Source organism: Chelmon rostratus, chromosome 12 (assembly GCF_017976325.1).
Source record: "Chelmon rostratus isolate fCheRos1 chromosome 12, fCheRos1.pri, whole genome shotgun sequence".
Lineage (NCBI taxonomy): Eukaryota > Metazoa > Chordata > Actinopteri > Chaetodontiformes > Chaetodontidae > Chelmon > Chelmon rostratus.
Window position 1 is genome coordinate 18,429,122 of NC_055669.1, and position 17,875 is coordinate 18,446,996.

Below are 17,875 nucleotides of genomic sequence, written 5' to 3' on the forward strand. Positions count from 1 at the left end.
GCCAATTGGGCTCACCTTTCTTGCTCAGCAGTAACATATCATTTCTGGTTATTGGTCTGAGTTCCATGTCTCTAGCTGTGGCGCACAAATTTTAGGAAACCAGCACAAACATTAAGAAGGAAAATTGGTTTCTAACCCTTCAGGCTTTGAACTCGAATTAAACGTAACTCGTTGCTAATTTGAACAGAGCTAAACTCAGATCACACACTACCCATAAGGTCTTACTTTTTGACATTCTCCGTGAGTTATAGTACTGTATGTTTCCCATTATCTTTTGAAACATTAATTTCCACGTGGTTTGACTACGTTACTTCTGGTTTTAAAGGAAATTGTAAAATAAAGGCTATAAAACAAAATACTCTCAAAAAAACAAACTTTACAGCTTTTATTTATGAAAAAAAGGCATCTGTCAAAGTGTCTGTGGGCATGACACTGAGCCCAAATTTTTACTGATTGTTAAACCAGCAGTGCAGAACTTTTGTCTCCCCCTTCTGGCAGTGAGAGTAATGACAGGAAACACATCACTACCAGTGTGGGATTGTCACCACAGACACCAAAAACCCTGGTAAACTGTGAACTACACAGAGGTTTAACTGGCACTGACAGACTTAATCAGCATTGTGTGAACTCGTTTGGCAAGGGCTTGAATGTTCATTTATATGTAAAAGTCGCACACTCCAGCCTTAAGCAGGTTAGTACAAATACAGTCCGTTCACATCACATTTCTTTGTGTTTCTCGCAGGTATGGTGAACCGAGAGGTACTTGAGCAGGTAGAACGAGGTTACCGCATGCCCTGCCCCCAGGGATGCCCCGAGTCCCTCCACGAGATGATGAGGCAGTGCTGGAAGAAGGAGCCAGATGAAAGACCGACCTTCGAGTACATCCAGTCCTTCTTGGAAGACTACTTCACAGCCACAGAGCCACAGTACCAGCCAGGCGACAACCTCTAGTCTGGGGGATTTGTGGGCGAACTGTGGCGTCACACAGAGGTACATCAGCGGAAATCAAAGCTTTGGACAACAGAGAACTTCGACAAATGAGAAAGCCTTGATGAGGCTGCAGAGAAAGAGGTTTTAATGCTACAAACTAGTCCACAGCCACACTGGTATATCTGCAAGTGCAAGAAGAAAATGTTTTGTGAGGTAGAGGTTTGTCCCTTGTGCACCCGGGGACCAAATGCTTGGGGAGGTGTCCAGATGTGCAGATTGGTGCTGGTACATTGAGCTCTGGGAACCCTGCTGATCAGAATAATCCATACGGACTTTCCACAACACTGTGATCAGAAAGAGAGGGATTTTCTCCTAATTTCAAATTAACAGCTACTCGCAGGTGCACAGTTGTTGTTGTTTTTTTTACTTTTTTTAAACGATAAATTCCCACTCTCTCCTCCAATTGTTTTTTTTTTTTTAATTTCACATCAAAATTCTTTGATATTGGAGACAAGACCTTTTATGTACATGAGTTTGGTTTGAATATGTAGGTTGGTACGTATGGTTTTTTTTTTAATAAGTGACCAACAACTGTGGTTGAAGTATGTGCTGTGACTGTAAAGCTTTGACGGACAAGGACACGATGTAAGTGAAAGGGATGTAGTTAATGGATGCAAGAATGTACTGAGAGATCGAAGTGGATGTACATACAGTATGTGCATACAGATGTATTTTTAGCAGGTGTGATCAGGTGGATGAATGCGAACGTGAGAAGTGATTTGCATGATTCTTTTTAACACGGCCACCTGAATGGCAAATCACGTCAATTTATTACACTTTTTTTATTATTATTTAAACGGGGACTTGAAATCATAAAGAGGTATTTTGATAATATACAAGTGCAAAAAACATTTTTCCTGTTTAACATTTTATAAATGTTTTGAAATGGACATTTCAGCTGTGAAACTTCAGTGATATTGAGTTTGTTTTTGTCAGAAATTAGCATCTCGTCTTTTGTTCGGTGCACAACTCTGATTGCTGTAAGGGACTCTAGCGTACTTCTCTGTGTATTGCACACATCTGCACAGGCTAACATTGCAGTAGATGAGTTATCTCACAGTAGATGGTCCAGGAAACTGTTAGAACTATGTGTCGAATTCACATCGTGTAAATCTTCCTTTGCGGCTGTAGTATTTCTTTCTCTTTGTCCCAGTCAAATCCCACCAACCTGTGACTCAACGCGCCTTCAGTGTCTTCAGTTCTGTGTCTGCTGGAGGGAAACTTTTATCCAAAGCCAACAAGACAAAACAAATCTCTCAATTTGTAAATGACTATGCAAAGTCAACCAGCGATGTTTGATGGAACGAGAGAGTGTCAAATGATACCTGCCTGCGCCAAGCTCCTCTTATGTTTTTGTTGTTTTTGTTCATTTCGATTCCCAGTTGTAGAGATGATGGATCACTTCTGGAGTGAAGTAATGAGAACCAGACAGAACAAACACGCTGTGTTCAGGTCAGGCCTTTAGTGCTTTTCTAGGTGTTGACACTCCAAAAGGCCAATAATGAGTTCTTAGAGGTACTTCCACTGTCTGTCCAGCGCCATGTGACGGGAAGATTGAAAAGATGTAAAGGCATCTTCTTATTCAGTCAGTAAGCTTGAGGATTGGACAAAGATGTGAACATTTTTTTGTATTTCTTTGTGTGCATCACTCACGAGAACCTAATATGTGATTGTTGATGGGACTTCATCTAGTGGGAAGATAATGAAATTAATGAGAATGGTAACTAATATGATTTTGTACAGAAAAATAAAAGTTTTACTCAAGTGTTTCCTTTAATTCTTTCGTTCTCGACACGCGACAACGATCCTCGATCAGATTCAGTTTAACACCCAGTGAAGCATTTACAGACCATTCAAGGCTCCTCTTGTGGAACACGTCTGCATTTCACTGTTTTAGCCACTTTTAAGTCGCTCCTACTCATATTTTACTTGTTTTATTGTATTTTATCGTATTTATTTACACCAGTGACGGCAGGTACAAAGTACAATTTCTTTTTACATTCAATAAATAGCAGTGATTGACATGGTTAAACTTTAGTGTATTTACATTTCAGCAAGATTATGCTACAATTCAGGAACACGATCTAGTTCTGTTCACGAAGAAAGTGCTGATAGAAGTTTAAAAAGGAGACAGCAGAGTTTTACTCATCCTCATACCTGAAAGAAAAGATAATGTGTTAATGACCGAACTTTAAGTTGAATAACAAAATTCAGAAAAACAAACAGGATGTTGTCAGAAGTTCAGTATCTAATGACAACATTAAAAAAAAAAAAACTAAAGGACAGGAGACGGACAATAGAGATGAAGGGTGACACCAGTCCTTGGTGCTTCATTGCACACTGCAGGTCATTGCAGTTCTCACCTGACCATCTCCTTGTACTTGTTCAGAGCCTCCTGGGCCACATACTGGATGAAGGCTGGGTCCTGCAGCTCCAGCTCCCCGGGAACAGACAGGATGAGCGGGGGAGAGTTCAGGATGTTTACCTCCACCCTGGTCTCAGTCACAGAGACATTCTGTTCATCATGGCTCTTTGGCGCCACCTGCAGAGTGAAAGAAGTCATTTTTTTTCACCAACTGCAATTCCATCACTGTATGAATGGTCTTCTTCCCACCCACCTAAAAATATATATGTATGTTTCTCTCCACTTGATAATTTTAGACTTAAGAGATTTACACTGGTTGATTCATTTTTATTAGATATTTTAGGCTGTAGTGGAAACTTCTGTAGATATACTGTACCTCCAAGTCTGTGTATCTTCAACAATGACTTCTCCACATTACCTATTTGAGCATGATCAGCATAAAAGGATACACTCTCTTTTTTTTAATTAGCCCACATATTCAGTGAAGCAGGTATTGTTTGCTGTAATCATTTCTTTGTTGCACACTCACCATTAAGAAATCCTTTCTGTTGTAAACAATGGAGGATGAAAATGTAATTTTAAGCTTATTTGAAATAAGTTAGTTTCAGTCTGTTCTCTTCATGTTAGTGGAGTTTGTTTTGTATTAAAAAGACTGTAATGCTGGAAGATACCCATTTGAAGATGAGGGCAAGAAACAGCCTGTTTCAGTGTTCTTATGAGCACTCGAGTGTTGTTTTTCCACTCCTTCTCACCATGGTGACACGGAAGATGTTTTCAGGAGTGCTGCTGTTGCTCGCAGCCAGAGCCACCCAGCTGAACTCCGCCGCCATGTTGCTAAGCCAGCTGACTGTTTCATCAGTGTGGCGCTGGACAATAGACAAGATCTCTTCATACTGCTCTTTGGACACATCCAGCAGCTGGGAGACCTCGTCCAGCTCCACATGCAGCTCCCGGACGCTGGGGCACTCTGGAGACGGGAAGAGGAGCGGTGAGATGAGCTGCTGTTTGTAAAGGTGGAGGAAGCAGAAGCTGTGAGGGTGGTGCTGCTGTACCTGTGAGCAGGGCTCCCTGGCAGGTCTCGCACTGGTTCTGCAGCTGCCAGCACTCTGAGGTCTGTTTGCGAAGATCTCGGCACAACTTCCTGTTCCGCAGGAAACGAGGGAAACTTTCTCTCACTGCACCAAACAGAAAAAAGTTTAACAATTAGATCAGTTTGTTTTTTGTTTTTTTTTGTTGAATTGCATTTGTTTAAGCAGTTTATTGATGCTGGTGTTTATTGTTATTGCATCGTTACTACCTCTCTTCTTCTCTTCTTCCACTGCCCCATGGAGGTCATCAAACACCTGGGTCACCACAGCTCCAAACTCGTCCACCACGCTCCTGCCGAAGTCAAAGAAGGAGTCCAGCACCTCCTCCAATCCCACACCCTGCAGGAAGCCCGAGTCCCGGCTGGGGTTGTAGGGATCAGTGGGGGTCTCCTCCGTCAGGATGGCGGTGTCATTCAGAAAGGCCCTCTGGAGGACTTTGTCGAGCCTGGTGCCCATCCTGGAGACCAGGGCGATGCTGCGCTCCACCAGCGTTCCCACCTTGCTGATCAGGCGGTTGAAGGAGTCCTCGATGCGGACAACCTCAGTGTCGGTGCTGTCAGGGCCCTGATTCACCAGGATGTCCCCTGCATCGATGCTAGGCTCACGGGGGCCAAAGCGCCTGGACACTCTGCGAAATAAATTCTCCACCTACAGCATGAAAAGTACGGAGGTGAGTTTATTTTACTGTTGTCTAGGGCTGCGGTTACTAACCAGAGGGTCGCAAGATGACTACTGGGGTAAAAAATGAGAAGAAAAAAACAAAATTCTGCAACAAAAAATGATGATAGAATTAAAGATCCACTCCAGACATGTTTTAAATGTAAAACACCGCACTTTGACTAATAATGTGTGTCTGATATGATCTGTTTTATCATTAACTGCTGTTAGGAAGGCAGCTTGACAGCAGCTGATTGGACAGGACTCCTAACGATGCTTGATTGAAGCCTCCGCCTCGTTAAGGCAGCACAGAGCTCTGGCAGCATGAGACAAGCTGGTTGTCAGTCAGACCCTGTTCAGCGAGAGCTTTCTGATGTGCAGAGTTCCTTTGCATGCGTTCAGCGATTCCATGTAAGCCAATTTCAGTCATTACAAGTTATATTTTACAACTTTATAGAATTATCTCGGTATGTGGGGATCGCATGTGCTTTGAATTACCAGTAGCCTAAGCTTGCAGGTAATGTTAGATACCTTTCATCCTGTTATTAATCTTTTATTAAGGATTGTTCATAGAGTGATGGATGCGTGTGTCATGTAAATCAGTAGTTGGGTGTTGCAGAATACTGGCAAGCCTATAGTTCATACAGGCCACACATGCAGTTACATTCACTCATTGATTATTGATTCTTTCAATCGACTAATTATTGCAGCAGCAGCTGGAGTAAAGTTTAAATCTGAATCGTACCTTTGATGTGTTATTGACCTGTGTGAGTGGGACCAGACCTACCTGCCACGATTAATCTTATATTTAAACAGGGAAAAAACGGCACCAACTAAGGCAAAAGATTTCTGCCCTAAAAAAGGTTTCACCTGACCATCATGCAATTTTGTTATTTTTGGCAGCGTTGCTTTAAGAGTTTGGAGGTTTGAGTAAGAGAATCAGAGGTCGGAGCTGCAGTTTTCATACCTTGGCATGGAAAGTGGCAAATCCCCTGCGGCAGGTGGAGGTGTAGAAGGTTTTACATGCATCCTCCAGACAGGGTCTGCACTCCTCCCACTCAGACTGCAGGGAGTCTTTACACTGCTCCTCCGCCTCCTCCAGCTTCTCAGTGACCTCCTTCGCCAGTTGGGCTGCACCCTGGTGGCAGAAAGGGGAAAAAAGTTTTTAATTTGCTTACTTTTCTCCCTGTTCTTTCTTTTCTTGGGAAAGGTTCATGCTGGGTTTACCTTCTTCTTCTCGCTGCTGTGCTGGAGGGACTTCATGAGGTGTTCGTGCTTCTGCTCGTTCCTCCACATCACCTCCTTCATCTGCTTCACGCCGTACAATGCCCTCTTCACCTCCTCATCCACAAGTTTCTCGCCATTCTCTGACAGCTCTAGGAGTGAGGAGGAAGAGGAGGAGGAGGAGGAGGAAAAAAACCTGGGTGAGATGTTTTTATCAACACTTACATTGTCAATTTTTTCACAGTCAACACAGGAAATAGAGAAAAAGCTGCTGACTCTGCAAAAATAATTAAATGAAACAATCAAGAGCTGTTTTAAGCTTATAAAAGTATACAGATGTTACAGTGTTGACACTGACTGCATTTTGGAGGCATTTCCTGAGGGACCGCTGATAAAAAATATCATTAACTGCCTCTGGCACAAAACGCCTTACGTGTTGCATAAAGACAAAGACAGATTCTTCTGTGCTGACTCACGTTTTAAGGTGTCCTCTGAGATGCCTGAGGGTCTCTCCTCTGGGGTAGAGTAAAGGACCCCCAGAGTCACCACCAGGACCGCCACACCGAGCAGGAGCTTCATTCTGGAGCTCAGTCTGTGTTTTGGACGTCAAAACTCAGTCTGAAAAGAGATAACAAGTGTGGTTTTACGCTTGTACACACTGCCGGATGAACAAATTAACCTCACCGTCACAGCGAAGCACCACCACAAGTTCACACATACACACAATGTGTTTAAATAGGGAAACTGAAACAACAGGTGCTATCTGCTCTGGCCCAGAAAGCTAATAGGATTTGAGCTTGAGCATGATTAAACATCAACACTGCAGCCCATGGTCATAAGTAGGTCTGCCACTTGGTGGTGCTACACATCTGTCTTGACCTGGAAAACCATGTCCTAGTGTCCTGTGTCCCCTAATACTTCATATGTCAGATAATAACTGGATCTGGGTTAGTTATATGACATCTAAATGTCAAATAATCAAACTGTGGCGAATATTTAGACAGCTGGATCATTTATTCTCTTCCATGTGTGACAAAGTTTCAGTAAAAGATTCAAAATGTGAAAGATTTCTCTCGGTCCGTCTTCTGTGCACGTTTGTTGTTCATCTTATAACAGCCTGACTTTAAGCGACACCATTAGGAGGTCAGCGGCAAGGGGCGAGACATCACAGGACTCACCTCAGCTTGAAAACTTGGCAAGCTGTGTCTGCACCATCTGCTGTGTCGGGAGGTCAGACTCCATCAAGTCACAAAAACATTACAAGAACCCACGAGAGGTTTCTGATATCAGGACGTGTGTTTACATGTTGATCCGGTAACCGGTAAATAAGCTAAACCCACCTGCCTCACTTAACCGGAGACCCTGCCCCAGAGGAGTTACACAAGTTGGCATCGAGCAGGGATTTGCAGTAAATGAGGATGTACTCACTTGACTTATTTCATTAAGGGTTTAAGTTGCTGCTACAATCAGCTCTGTTACAGTCTATTCCTCAATATGTCTAACTGTTGTTTGTAACAGACACTAAAGTGAGAGTATGAGCTACATAAATACACATAAATGTATTATTATGAATGATGAATACACTCAAAGAGGCACAAATTGATGAAACCCTCACAGCCTTAATACAAAATATGACTTAAAAGTAGCACAAAAACATAATGAGCAGTTCAAATGAGGAGAACATCTTTGAAACATGAATTTATCCATCTAATATTCACTTTAATAATATCCTATCCTGAAAAATATATCACAATATTAAATCAAATGATAGTAAAACACTAAATTTGAGGTTATAACTGATCCAAAAAGACAAGCAAAAACCCAAAGTGACCGCCAACGACAAAGGAACTTACCAGCAGATGAGTGAAGGTGCTTCTCCGCCGCAGGAATAAACAAAGTGCCCCGTGTGTCGTCAAGTTGTCTTGATCTGGCCGAGTCTATTTGTGCTCTTTCCACTCGAGCTTCATCCTATTACAGTCTTTGCTTGATGTTGATGCCCGTTAATCCAGCATTCAACATGCTTGTTTTGCATAAGAGGTTGCTGAGTCATGCGAGACACAGGCTTCTGTTTACACATGGGACAAGTGTGTTTGCTTGATATGTGGCGCCAGCGTATGTTCGACAAGTTCAGGGGCCAACGTGCACAGTTCGGATCAAACATGTTAGTATGATACAGAAAGTTTCAGCTGTGCAACACAAGAGGGAAAGAAATGAGATGGAGTTTGTGGTATGTCTTCCACATGAGGTGGAGAGACGTATTGTTTTTAATTGTGAATTTCAATTAGAGATTAATGAACGACTCAACATACTTTTCAAGGAAAACCTGTAAAGCAGCTTGTAATGTGCTAAATGTTTTGGATGAGTTCACAACAAACACAAATACTGAAGCATGTTAAGTTAATACGACGACCTTTTGGTGCACTGACATAAGTTTTTAAATTATCCCTTAAACTTTCCCTTGCCACACACACACACACACACACAGGCTCATGCGCAGCAGTGGTGTCATCACAGTGAGCTGTACTTTATATTGTTATGATGTACTCGAGAAGAGATAAGAGGAGATCACAGGATCAGAGCAGATTGTTTTGCTCGACCGGAGCCATGTGCTGATCCTGTAAGAGCGCTAACTGCTGCAGAGCTGCATCCTTTTAACACCTCAATGTTCAACAGACCCTTATTTTGAGGTGATACGTAACTTCAGTGCGAACTACCACCAGCTTCTCTTGGATCTGCATCCAGAGTATTTTTAGTAAAAGGAAACACTGGAAGCTGGTTAGCATCTCCACTCCCGATGGAATGTGAGGGACTCAGGGTGAAAGGGTTCCTCTGTGCCCATCTCCTCACTGGAGCCTCATCTATCTCAAAAATGTGCCCTCTTTGCATGCTGTGACCCAGAAAATAGGGTCTTCGCCGTATGATAATGGAAACCAGCCAGTGCTTCAGCTCAGTCTGCAGCCTCTCTGACACCTTCAGCACCTGGTTCCTATAACACTGCAGGGAGAGACGCTCTTCCCATGTTCTCCCATGGTTGACCTAAACATAAAACAGTTGACAGCAAAGAGGTCTGAGGCTACACACATGCAATCACTCACAGAGGAGTAAATGCAAATCACAATCATCATTCTGCACAAGTCTATCAGGAACTGATCCAGGAGGAATGAAATCTATGAGTGCATATTTGAGTTTTTGGTGAGTTTATAAACTTCAAGGTGGAGCAGCAGCTCCATATAACCAGCTCACAATGTGGGCTTGTGTTAAGTTTTGTGGTGCTGATCAAAGCATGGAGTCCTGAACTGAAGAGATAAACAGGTGCTGGGATAAACTGCTTTACAGAGACCTGAAGTAATGGACGGAACAGCTAAGGACAGGGAACCAACTGGTCTGAGAGCTGCGTGGAGTTTTCTTTGAGGGACCAGGGTTGATGTAAATTACGTCTTACTGCAGCTCAAAGCTCAATAGGAGACGTATAGCAGATATTTCCTCAGTAATGAGCATCAACAAGTGTGTGAGAAATGGACACTGACATCTTTCTGCTCATTGTTTTGCTTTTATTGCTCATAACTTTGCTGTTTCACTCCCGCTACTCTTATCAGTGTTCTTTCCAGCTGTATAGCAGGCAGCTGGTTTCAGTGAAAAAGCCCTAAAAACCCTCTTTACAAGACCTGAGCACAGCACACAGACACAGTTAGAGACTAGCTGGTGAACACAGCGGAACATTTAGCAGCTTAAGAGCCAGGTATTTCCCACAGGAGTTGGTGGAGACCCAAAACGGAGCTAAGAGAGTGAATATTGGGTTACATTTACCAGGTGGCCAAAAATATGGCTCTAAATTAATGCTAGCTAATTAACTATTCGCTACATGTTCATCATGTCGACATAACTGCTTGCTGCTGCCTTCAAATGGGCAAAAAATAAATTATGTAAGCCCATTGTGCAAGATCTTCTCCACCTTTGGGATTAAATAGACTAATGCAAAATTTGGTAGTTGGAATTGCAGATTTGCCCATAGATCACTTAAATGGACCAAATTTCAAATTAAAAGTATCACACTTTGCAAGAAATTGTTACCAAAACTAACGTTTCATTACTCTCTCATTCAAATTGACCGAGAAAAGAAAATTGCTGTAACGGGAATGTGACAAAACACAACACATGACTGCTTTTATTTTGACATGCAGCACAACAGCACATGGTGATGATTTTGAAGCTGAAACCTGCTCTCACTTGCAGTGCAAGTCCAGACCGACACTCTTACTGGTGCTTATTCGGCCGAATTGTGGGCAATGTTAAACGCACACACACAAACAGAGAGAGAGGTAGAGAGAGAGAGAGAGAGAGAGAGAGAGAGAGAGAGAGAGAGAGAGCGGCCAGGGGTGCAGACGGTGCGCACAGATGTGGGAACACGTGGTTTCTTCAAGCAGCCTTACGGGCGCACCACTTCCTCTCACGTTTGGACTCCTGCACACTCTTTCAGTCCGGGACCGGGATACACCCTCACCTCGGCATCCCTCCCAACTACCAGAAACATCAGAAGACACCTTTTTTCTCTCCGGCTCTTCCAACTCCTCCTCGCATTCCCCGCTCGCAGCAAAGTTCATTCCCTCTTTGTGCTGCAGCATCTGAAGTTACCTGCGCGGTCGGAGATCGTCTGTAGAGCAGAGAGTCACGGATGGAGCTCTGACATTTCTCACTCATCCGACGCAAACAGTGGATATCTCGTAGGGATACTCGCAGATCCAAGGTGCGCTCACGGGGAGCTTTTGGTCAGATGCCACTGCGATGCTGTGGATGTAACTTCACGCAACAGCCCGACCACGGTAGAGTCCTGTGAAGCACAATGAAAGGTAGGCTCATTTCGGCGCGTAAAAACCAGGCAGGAGCGATGCGCGGCGCACGGCGCATTTCATCCATTTTCCGCTCGCACAGCATTCCTCTCGCTCTTTCTTCCTCACTTTTCTGCCTCTTTCAGTCCGAGACTTGAGGAATGCGTGGGCTACAACTCGCGTCTGACATCTGGTCTCAATTAAAGGACTGTTTGGGATTTTTTTTTTTTTTTTTTAAGCATCTGGTCGCTGCTGCGCATCAAACACTAACCTACACTAACAGAAGGATTCAGAGCAGAGCCAAAAACACATGATTACAGCCTGATCGGGAGAGCACCATTTCAGCCAGGCTGTGTTAGTCATAAAAGATGCTTTTTGGCTGGGTTTGAGCTGCTTTCTTTTCATTTTTCTGTGCTTGTACGTGTTGGATCAAAAGTTTGTCTTGGCTTGAAGGACTCAGAGGGAAACACTGAGTCAGGCTGCTTTCTTGTGGCGGACTCGTCAGCCATTGACATGCTGCCTTTCAACACATCACACGGAATAACAGACCAAAACGTGCACGCGCCACGGCCATCAGCGGGCATCGTTTTAAATAAAGCTTTATAGAAAATGTCCCCAGATGTGATCCTCTGTGTGAACGCTCTCATCCTCCTCCAGAGGCACTTGTGAGGCCGCTGGCCCCTTGTCGCGCTGTGTAAACACTACATGACTCCTGCCACCTTGTGGTTCATCTCAGAACACTTACACAAAGCTCCGCACTGTGGGCATGAGTGTAAACACCCTCTGCCCTCACAGTGAAGCTGTGATGTGACTGGCATGTTGACCGCTTCCTGTTGCTACTGTAATTGCAGTGAGAGGCGACGGGGCCCAGCACCAGCACCATCATGTTATTGTCTTTTTTTTTTCCAGGACTGCAGTGGGATTGATTTATTCTCTTTTTTCTCGTGGTTTCTTTTTTCTCATGGTTTGTTTTGTTGTCTGAAAGCTGGGCGGCGCTGCAGACACCTCTGGTTTATATAAGTGCTTGCAGGCAGACTGTAGGAGCAGCATTGTTTTTTTAACCTTTTTTGTTTGTTTGCTTGATTGCAAAAAGATGCACAAACCACAAGAAAAACCTGACAGCGTAGAGCGACCGACCCTGGAACTTTCGGCCTTCGCCAGCAGATAGAATATGCTCATGATGAAAACCATGAGATGTGGCTAAAAGTACTGGAAAAGCCAAAAAGAAGTAACTTGTGTGCTTTTTCTTATGGACAAATGGCCACTACAAGAACAAACACTAAAATGTGACAGAGAGCAGGAGGGCACAGCAGTCAGTGGTAGTTTTCCTAAAAATAATGTCGTATGGTAATGTGTCATCAATCCCAGTGAGCACCTATTAAGTGATTTGCAGACAAAACGAGGTCTAGCTGAGCTAAATTTGGTTTTTAGATGTGGAGTTACAGGATATAATAATGGTTCTGAGTGCATTGCAATGACTGTATTTCCATGTGAAGCAGGTGCATCTTGAAATCTACAGTCATTAAAATACAGTATGTGTAATTTCTACGTCTGCAAACTGTGTTCAACAACATTTATTCCAGTTGTAACCAAGATGCTTTTGGCATCTTATGACCTGCACAATCACCCAATCAGTGCTCACTGGGATCTATTCCTGCGATGTTGAGCAACCCTTTTTAAGTATCGTGGCTCCTTACAGCAATATTCATCCCACAATCCAAATTACGCTGAGTCTGACTCATCTGTTTTCAAATCCGGTCAGTTTTCAACCCTTCGGGTAAACTGTGATGGACTCCACTTCTCCGGAATTACTCTAGAAAAGCCAGACATGCTTGCAGTAACATTACCGTTGTAATGGGACATCAGGTTGCTTAGAAACACAAACAAGAAACAGGCTATTGGGGGTATTGGGAAAAACAAATTCCTTGAGTGAAATGTGGCTGTTTCATCTCTTAACTCACTCTGCTCCCTGTCAGAAGAACAGTCATTTATGAGCATCTCCAGACTACATATTTAATTCAGGAAGACATGAACAGGACCAGACTCATTAGCTTTCTTCATTCACCTGTTTTCATGACAAATCGCCGTTCTTCTCTGCTGGGTAACCGTTGCTCTCACATCGTCACACCTCCCTGCTTTTGGCATCGTAGATGAAGAGATTTTTTTCATTTTTTATGGAGATCTTTGCGACATGTGGTTTTTCTTTATTTTCACTGGCCACGGATGATGACACAGAAAAAAAAAAGCTTTGAAGTTGGCAAAGTACTTTCCCACAAGAGCTGCTCAGAAGGAGACATCACTCAGGGCCTGTCAGGCCATGGGAGGTGGGACTAATCCCACCGAGTGAAAGAAAAAGCCAGTTTATTTAAGAGAGTCGAGCTAATCTGAGCGAGGCGGGGTGTGTTTTCTGGTTTAACATGAAGCGCTGCACAAAGAGGCTAATTTTAAAACGCTGTAGATGGATAGAAAATAACTCAAGTCCCTCTTACCAGCATTTTACTGGAGCTTTCAACAGCACTTCACTGTCTTCATCAGCGGAAAAAGTTTGCTGAGTCTGCAGAAAACGCTCTTTATATCTCTAATTCTTTTATTTCTGTCTCCTTCCAGACGACTTTGCTGATGAGGAGGAGGTGCAGTCCTTTGGTTATAAGAGGTTTGGTAAGTGACTTCTTGACTTCCAGCTGTGAACTTAAAGGACCACCTTCGCTGGTTCAAATCCTTTATGACACATCAGTGATGTCAATTCTCTGCATTATTGCATAGAGAATAGTTTCTTGATATACCGTATTTTGCTTGGCTGTAACCCGCTTACAGGGTTTAAAGGCCGCACCTCGTTTCCCAGAAACTAACTTATTTTTGGCTGCTGCTTTCATTTTTATTTCTCTGTTATAACAGCAGTGGGGTACGGTGGAAAGGCTAACCACAGCATCCTGGGTGTTCCTGACCAGTGCACTGACTTTGCAACCTTATCAGCATCTCAGTGTACTTTTGTTTCACTTGGCACAAACAGGCGCATAATAACTTGGTCTAAAACCAGATGAAATGAGTCTGCTGATTTCCTTCAATGTATCTGGTTCTCGCATCCAAATGTTCCAGACAGGTTCATAATCTCACCCACTCATCAGGCAGTAACAGTTATACACGTTGGCCAGATGTTAGTAACTCCCCAGCTGTGTGCAGTACATTCGCAAATGTTACATTAACACATTCCTTGACTTCAAGCGGCTTTCCTGACGCTGTCATTTCCTCCAGGAGAGGTTTTAGCAAAATATGCAAAACCCACGTTTGAAAACCAATCCCAAGTTTTTCTCTGAGATATTAAACTGAGTCTGAACAGGCTGTTTAGCATCAGCTGTTGATCAAGATAAGAGAAACTTTCCATTTGGTATGACCGATGTGTTTGAAGGTGCCTCTGGCCAATGCACATAAATAAAGTATTTAAGTATTTGTTTTCAAATGTTCAAATATCTGAGTGCTTATTGTAGAGAACGATTAAACACAATAAGCTACGCCTCTATGTGGAATGCATTCAAGGTTAATGTGAGAACTAAAATCTAAGACTAAGAATGAGCATTCTGCACCTTTTTGTGCTTGACAGGTTTCAGTACTGCTTCTTCTAAAGCTGCAAGTCTATGATGTAAGTGAACATTCATGATTAGATAGTGATGCTAAATTTGTTACAACGATTTCTCAATTTTTGCTTCCTGGTAGATGCTTTAGTAGGTAACATCATACCAACAACAGTTCTACAAAGTGTTCCTGAGTCCATGCAGTAACATCCTTTATACAATCATGTGTTCACAAAGTGGTGAACCTCGCTCCATCCTCACTGTGAACGACTGAACCTTTTCAGGATGCTCCTTTCATACCCAATCATGATACTATCACCTGTTACCAATCAACCTGTGTACCTGTGTACCTGTGGAATGAGACAGAATTATTCGCTGCTGCAGCTCTACATCTTCTTCCCTCTGTGATTGCAGAGCTGCGCAGGAGCATAACTTCAGTGTGATGTATTATCGTCTCCTGATAACTTTCTCCTGCTTCTGTCCCAGAACAGAGATCAAGTTTCAACACTCTGGGTTGAAATGTTCACGGCGGCCCCTGTGGTTTAAGAGGTGTTTCAGAGCATGTGTGTCATCCAGGCACTCAGAAGTCGTATGTCAGGAAGCGTGGCTGCAGTAGGAGTCCACATTGTGTGTCATTACGGTCAATATACACATGTGCACACCTCTTACCGCCTCACCCCTCAGTGTGTGTGTTTGTTTGACTTTTTTACCAGAAGAGGAGAGTTTGGATTGTCTGGGTTTGCAAACCTTTTTTTTTTTTTAAAGAATTTTTCCAATTCAGGCAAGATTTACACAGCATGTTATTTATTTGTAACATCTGCGCTTTTTACTCAGCTACTTGACCAGTGTTTGAGCAGCTGCAGAGCAGCAAGGCTTGAAGCAGGACTTAACAAATGCCAAAACATGTCAGTGTCCACGGAAACCTCTCAAATAACACAACAAGAACATAATGTAACTGCGATACAGACGGGCTTCACAAAAAACAGCAGCTTTTAGGCTCCTTTGCATACAGCTGGGCTGAGATCTGATAACTGTGAAGGCCACAGCATTTGATTCACACCCATCAAACCACACAGTGACTGTGTGTGGATTCATCTGCATTTGTTGTTTTTCTGCTAATTCAATCATTCCTTTAAAGGAATAGTTTGACATTTTTGGGAAATAAGCTTGTTAGTTTTTGTATTAAGAGTTAGAAAAGAAGGATTCACGCCACTCTCATGTCTGTGTGTTAAATATGGAGCCAGGAGGCGATTAGCTTAGCTTAGCATAAAGACTGGAAGCAGACAGAAACAGCGAGCCAGCTGTAAATATTTCTTCACAAGTGTCAGGCTGTAGTTACGCTGTACCTCCTCCTAAAAACACGAATAGTTGTTGTTACATTTCTCTTTCAGTATGGACAAAGACGCGCGATAAAATGTGTCCGTGAGCGCTTGTGGTGCTGAGAGGTGTACTCTTGAACTTTTGTCAGGTCAGCTGAAAATGCTAAGCTAAGCTAATCACCCTCTGGCTCCAGCTCCAAATTTAGCGTGCAGTCATGAGAGTTAGAATAGTTTAAATAATAGAGTCCATTTTTCCAAAATGTTGAACTATTCCTTTTATTTGTCATCTGTCTGTAGTTTCCACACATACTTGCGTACTGGCAGAGAAATATGTTGTCCTGGTTTCTGTACGTGCAGAGAGGAATGAGGTCCTTGACTCATTTTGACATCTGCTTTCCACAAGAGGTCTATTATTCCGCTGGGAGTACGTCCAAACCTGAGAAGGTGCTGAGCCACTTCCTGTGTCCCTACTGGAAGTTTATTCAGTGCGAGCCTATACACTCAGAGAGGGCGGTGGAGAGGGAGTCGGCATTGTGGGCCTTCAGGGTCCATGCCCGGGCTGTGCTGTGTCAGCAGAGAGAGGGGAGAGGGGGATGGCAAAAGAGAAAAATACAACCTCAAGTGGACACGATTTCACAAAAACAAATCGCTTTCTTCATCTCAGTGTTCCTCAGTGCTCCGTTGTTGTTTCTGCTTTTATTAATATGCTTGATTTTTTTCTGTTTTAAAGGCAAAATATTTGTCAACAGTTTCATTTTCAGCTGAGGAGTCACATTCCTTGACCAACTTATTTTTGGGAGCAAAACAGCAAGTGGTTTTAATTTACGGGGACTTCATTACCAGAAAAGAATGTTTTCAGCATGCCTGCCTGTTACAAGCCCCTCCAGGGCATGCATGCATGTCGTCCTAATGAAAGATTACTCGCTCATGTTTTCAATAAAGAGCGGAGTGAGTCAAAGGAGGCGAGAGGGAGAAAACATTAAAGGTTTACAAAGAAGGAGACAAAAGTTAACAACAGGGTAACAAAAGGAGAGAGAACGACAGATAAAACAACACAGAGCACTGCTGGCTTGGCTTGTTGTTGATCTTATCCCAGACCTGCGAAGTCTGCGGGACTGATCTGTAACTGGTCAAAAGGATGGTGGGTCAATCCTGGATCGGCCAATGACAGGCGGGCGGGAATGCGTCCCAGACACGACACAAATCACTGCGTCCCAGCAGGGGCCGGCGTGAAGCATGCCATGAGGATTTGTGCAGAGAGAGCGCCAGCGGGGGGAGCAGGCGCAGGTCAGCTGCAGGTCGGCTGAACAAACCGAAAGAGAAGTCCTTTGTTTAACGCTCAGATCAATGCAGCTGATAATGTTTGAATGCAGACGGTGATAAAGATAAGGCGAAGCCTGCTTCAGCACATCGTACCAGCCAGTGCAGGCATGTGTTCAGATGGTGAAAACAAATCAGCATGTTTTTAACTGAGATACAACCGTACACGCAGCTATACGTGAGACGATCGTCTCTCAGGAGCATGTACATAATTTACATAATCTCAACAAAGACGTTTTTACACATTGTTTTTCTTATTGAGGTCCCGGTCGCTCGATAAAGTTACATCAGAGAGAATTTGGATGTTTTTGGAGCTTTTCTCCGTTTTGTCTGAAGCTCCTGTATGCAGTTGTGTGTGGTAGATAACAGGTGTGTGCTTCAGGTTTTTGCTCCCACAGGCAAGAGAACAAAGTTTTCTTCACTTTTTGATTCTGAGTAGAAGTAGCTGCACCCTGTTGCATCTTCAGCGTTTGAGTGCATATGTGTCAACAGGGTGTGCAGGTGTGAACCATATCTG

At 43.4% G+C, this 17,875-nt stretch overlaps 3 protein-coding genes across 3 annotated transcripts in view; 2 read left to right on the forward strand and 1 right to left on the reverse strand.

The window, feature by feature from the left end:
• The window catches only part of yes1 (YES proto-oncogene 1, Src family tyrosine kinase), a 28,807-nt gene extending 26,053 nt beyond the window's left edge, over window positions 1-2,754 (forward strand). The window contains exon 12 of the mRNA XM_041948946.1: window positions 743-2,754. Coding sequence (XP_041804880.1) covers window positions 743-951 — 209 coding nt within the window. The 3' untranslated portion in view covers window positions 952-2,754. The remainder of the gene's footprint in view (window positions 1-742) is intronic.
• On the reverse strand, window positions 2,688-8,260 carry clul1 (clusterin-like 1 (retinal)). Its single transcript, XM_041948948.1, has 9 exons — window positions 8,178-8,260; window positions 6,801-6,942; window positions 6,328-6,476; window positions 6,068-6,238; window positions 4,653-5,091; window positions 4,408-4,530; window positions 4,108-4,322; window positions 3,354-3,532; window positions 2,688-3,147 (listed from the first exon to the last, which is right to left on the reverse strand). Exons 2-9 carry the CDS (start codon window positions 6,901-6,903, stop codon window positions 3,132-3,134), a joined length of 1,395 nt encoding a protein of 464 aa, XP_041804882.1. The 5' UTR covers window positions 6,904-6,942; window positions 8,178-8,260; the 3' UTR covers window positions 2,688-3,131.
• A 2,469-nt stretch (window positions 8,261-10,729) lies between these two features.
• LOC121614859 (collectin-12-like) overlaps window positions 10,730-17,875 on the forward strand; it is a 45,425-nt gene continuing 38,279 nt past the window's right edge. Inside the window, exons 1-2 of the mRNA XM_041948949.1 lie at window positions 10,730-11,171; window positions 13,758-13,808. Coding sequence (XP_041804883.1) covers window positions 11,165-11,171; window positions 13,758-13,808 — 58 coding nt within the window. The 5' untranslated portion in view covers window positions 10,730-11,164. The remainder of the gene's footprint in view (window positions 11,172-13,757; window positions 13,809-17,875) is intronic.

What these genes read in the sequence shown, in the direction of transcription:
- clul1 (XM_041948948.1), bottom strand. Translation starts at nt 6,903, where the DNA reads ATGAAGCTCCTGCTCGGTGTGGCGGTCCTGGTGGTGACTCTGGGGGTC. An exon ending in TTGCCACTTTCCATGCCAAG is followed by an intron (nt 5,092 to 6,067) that starts GTATGAAAACTG and finishes TTCATGCTGTAG; the next exon opens with GTGGAGAATTTATTTCGCAG. An exon ending in GGAAGAAGAGAAGAAGAGAG is followed by an intron (nt 4,531 to 4,652) that starts GTAGTAACGATG and finishes TGTTTGGTGCAG; the next exon opens with TGAGAGAAAGTTTCCCTCGT.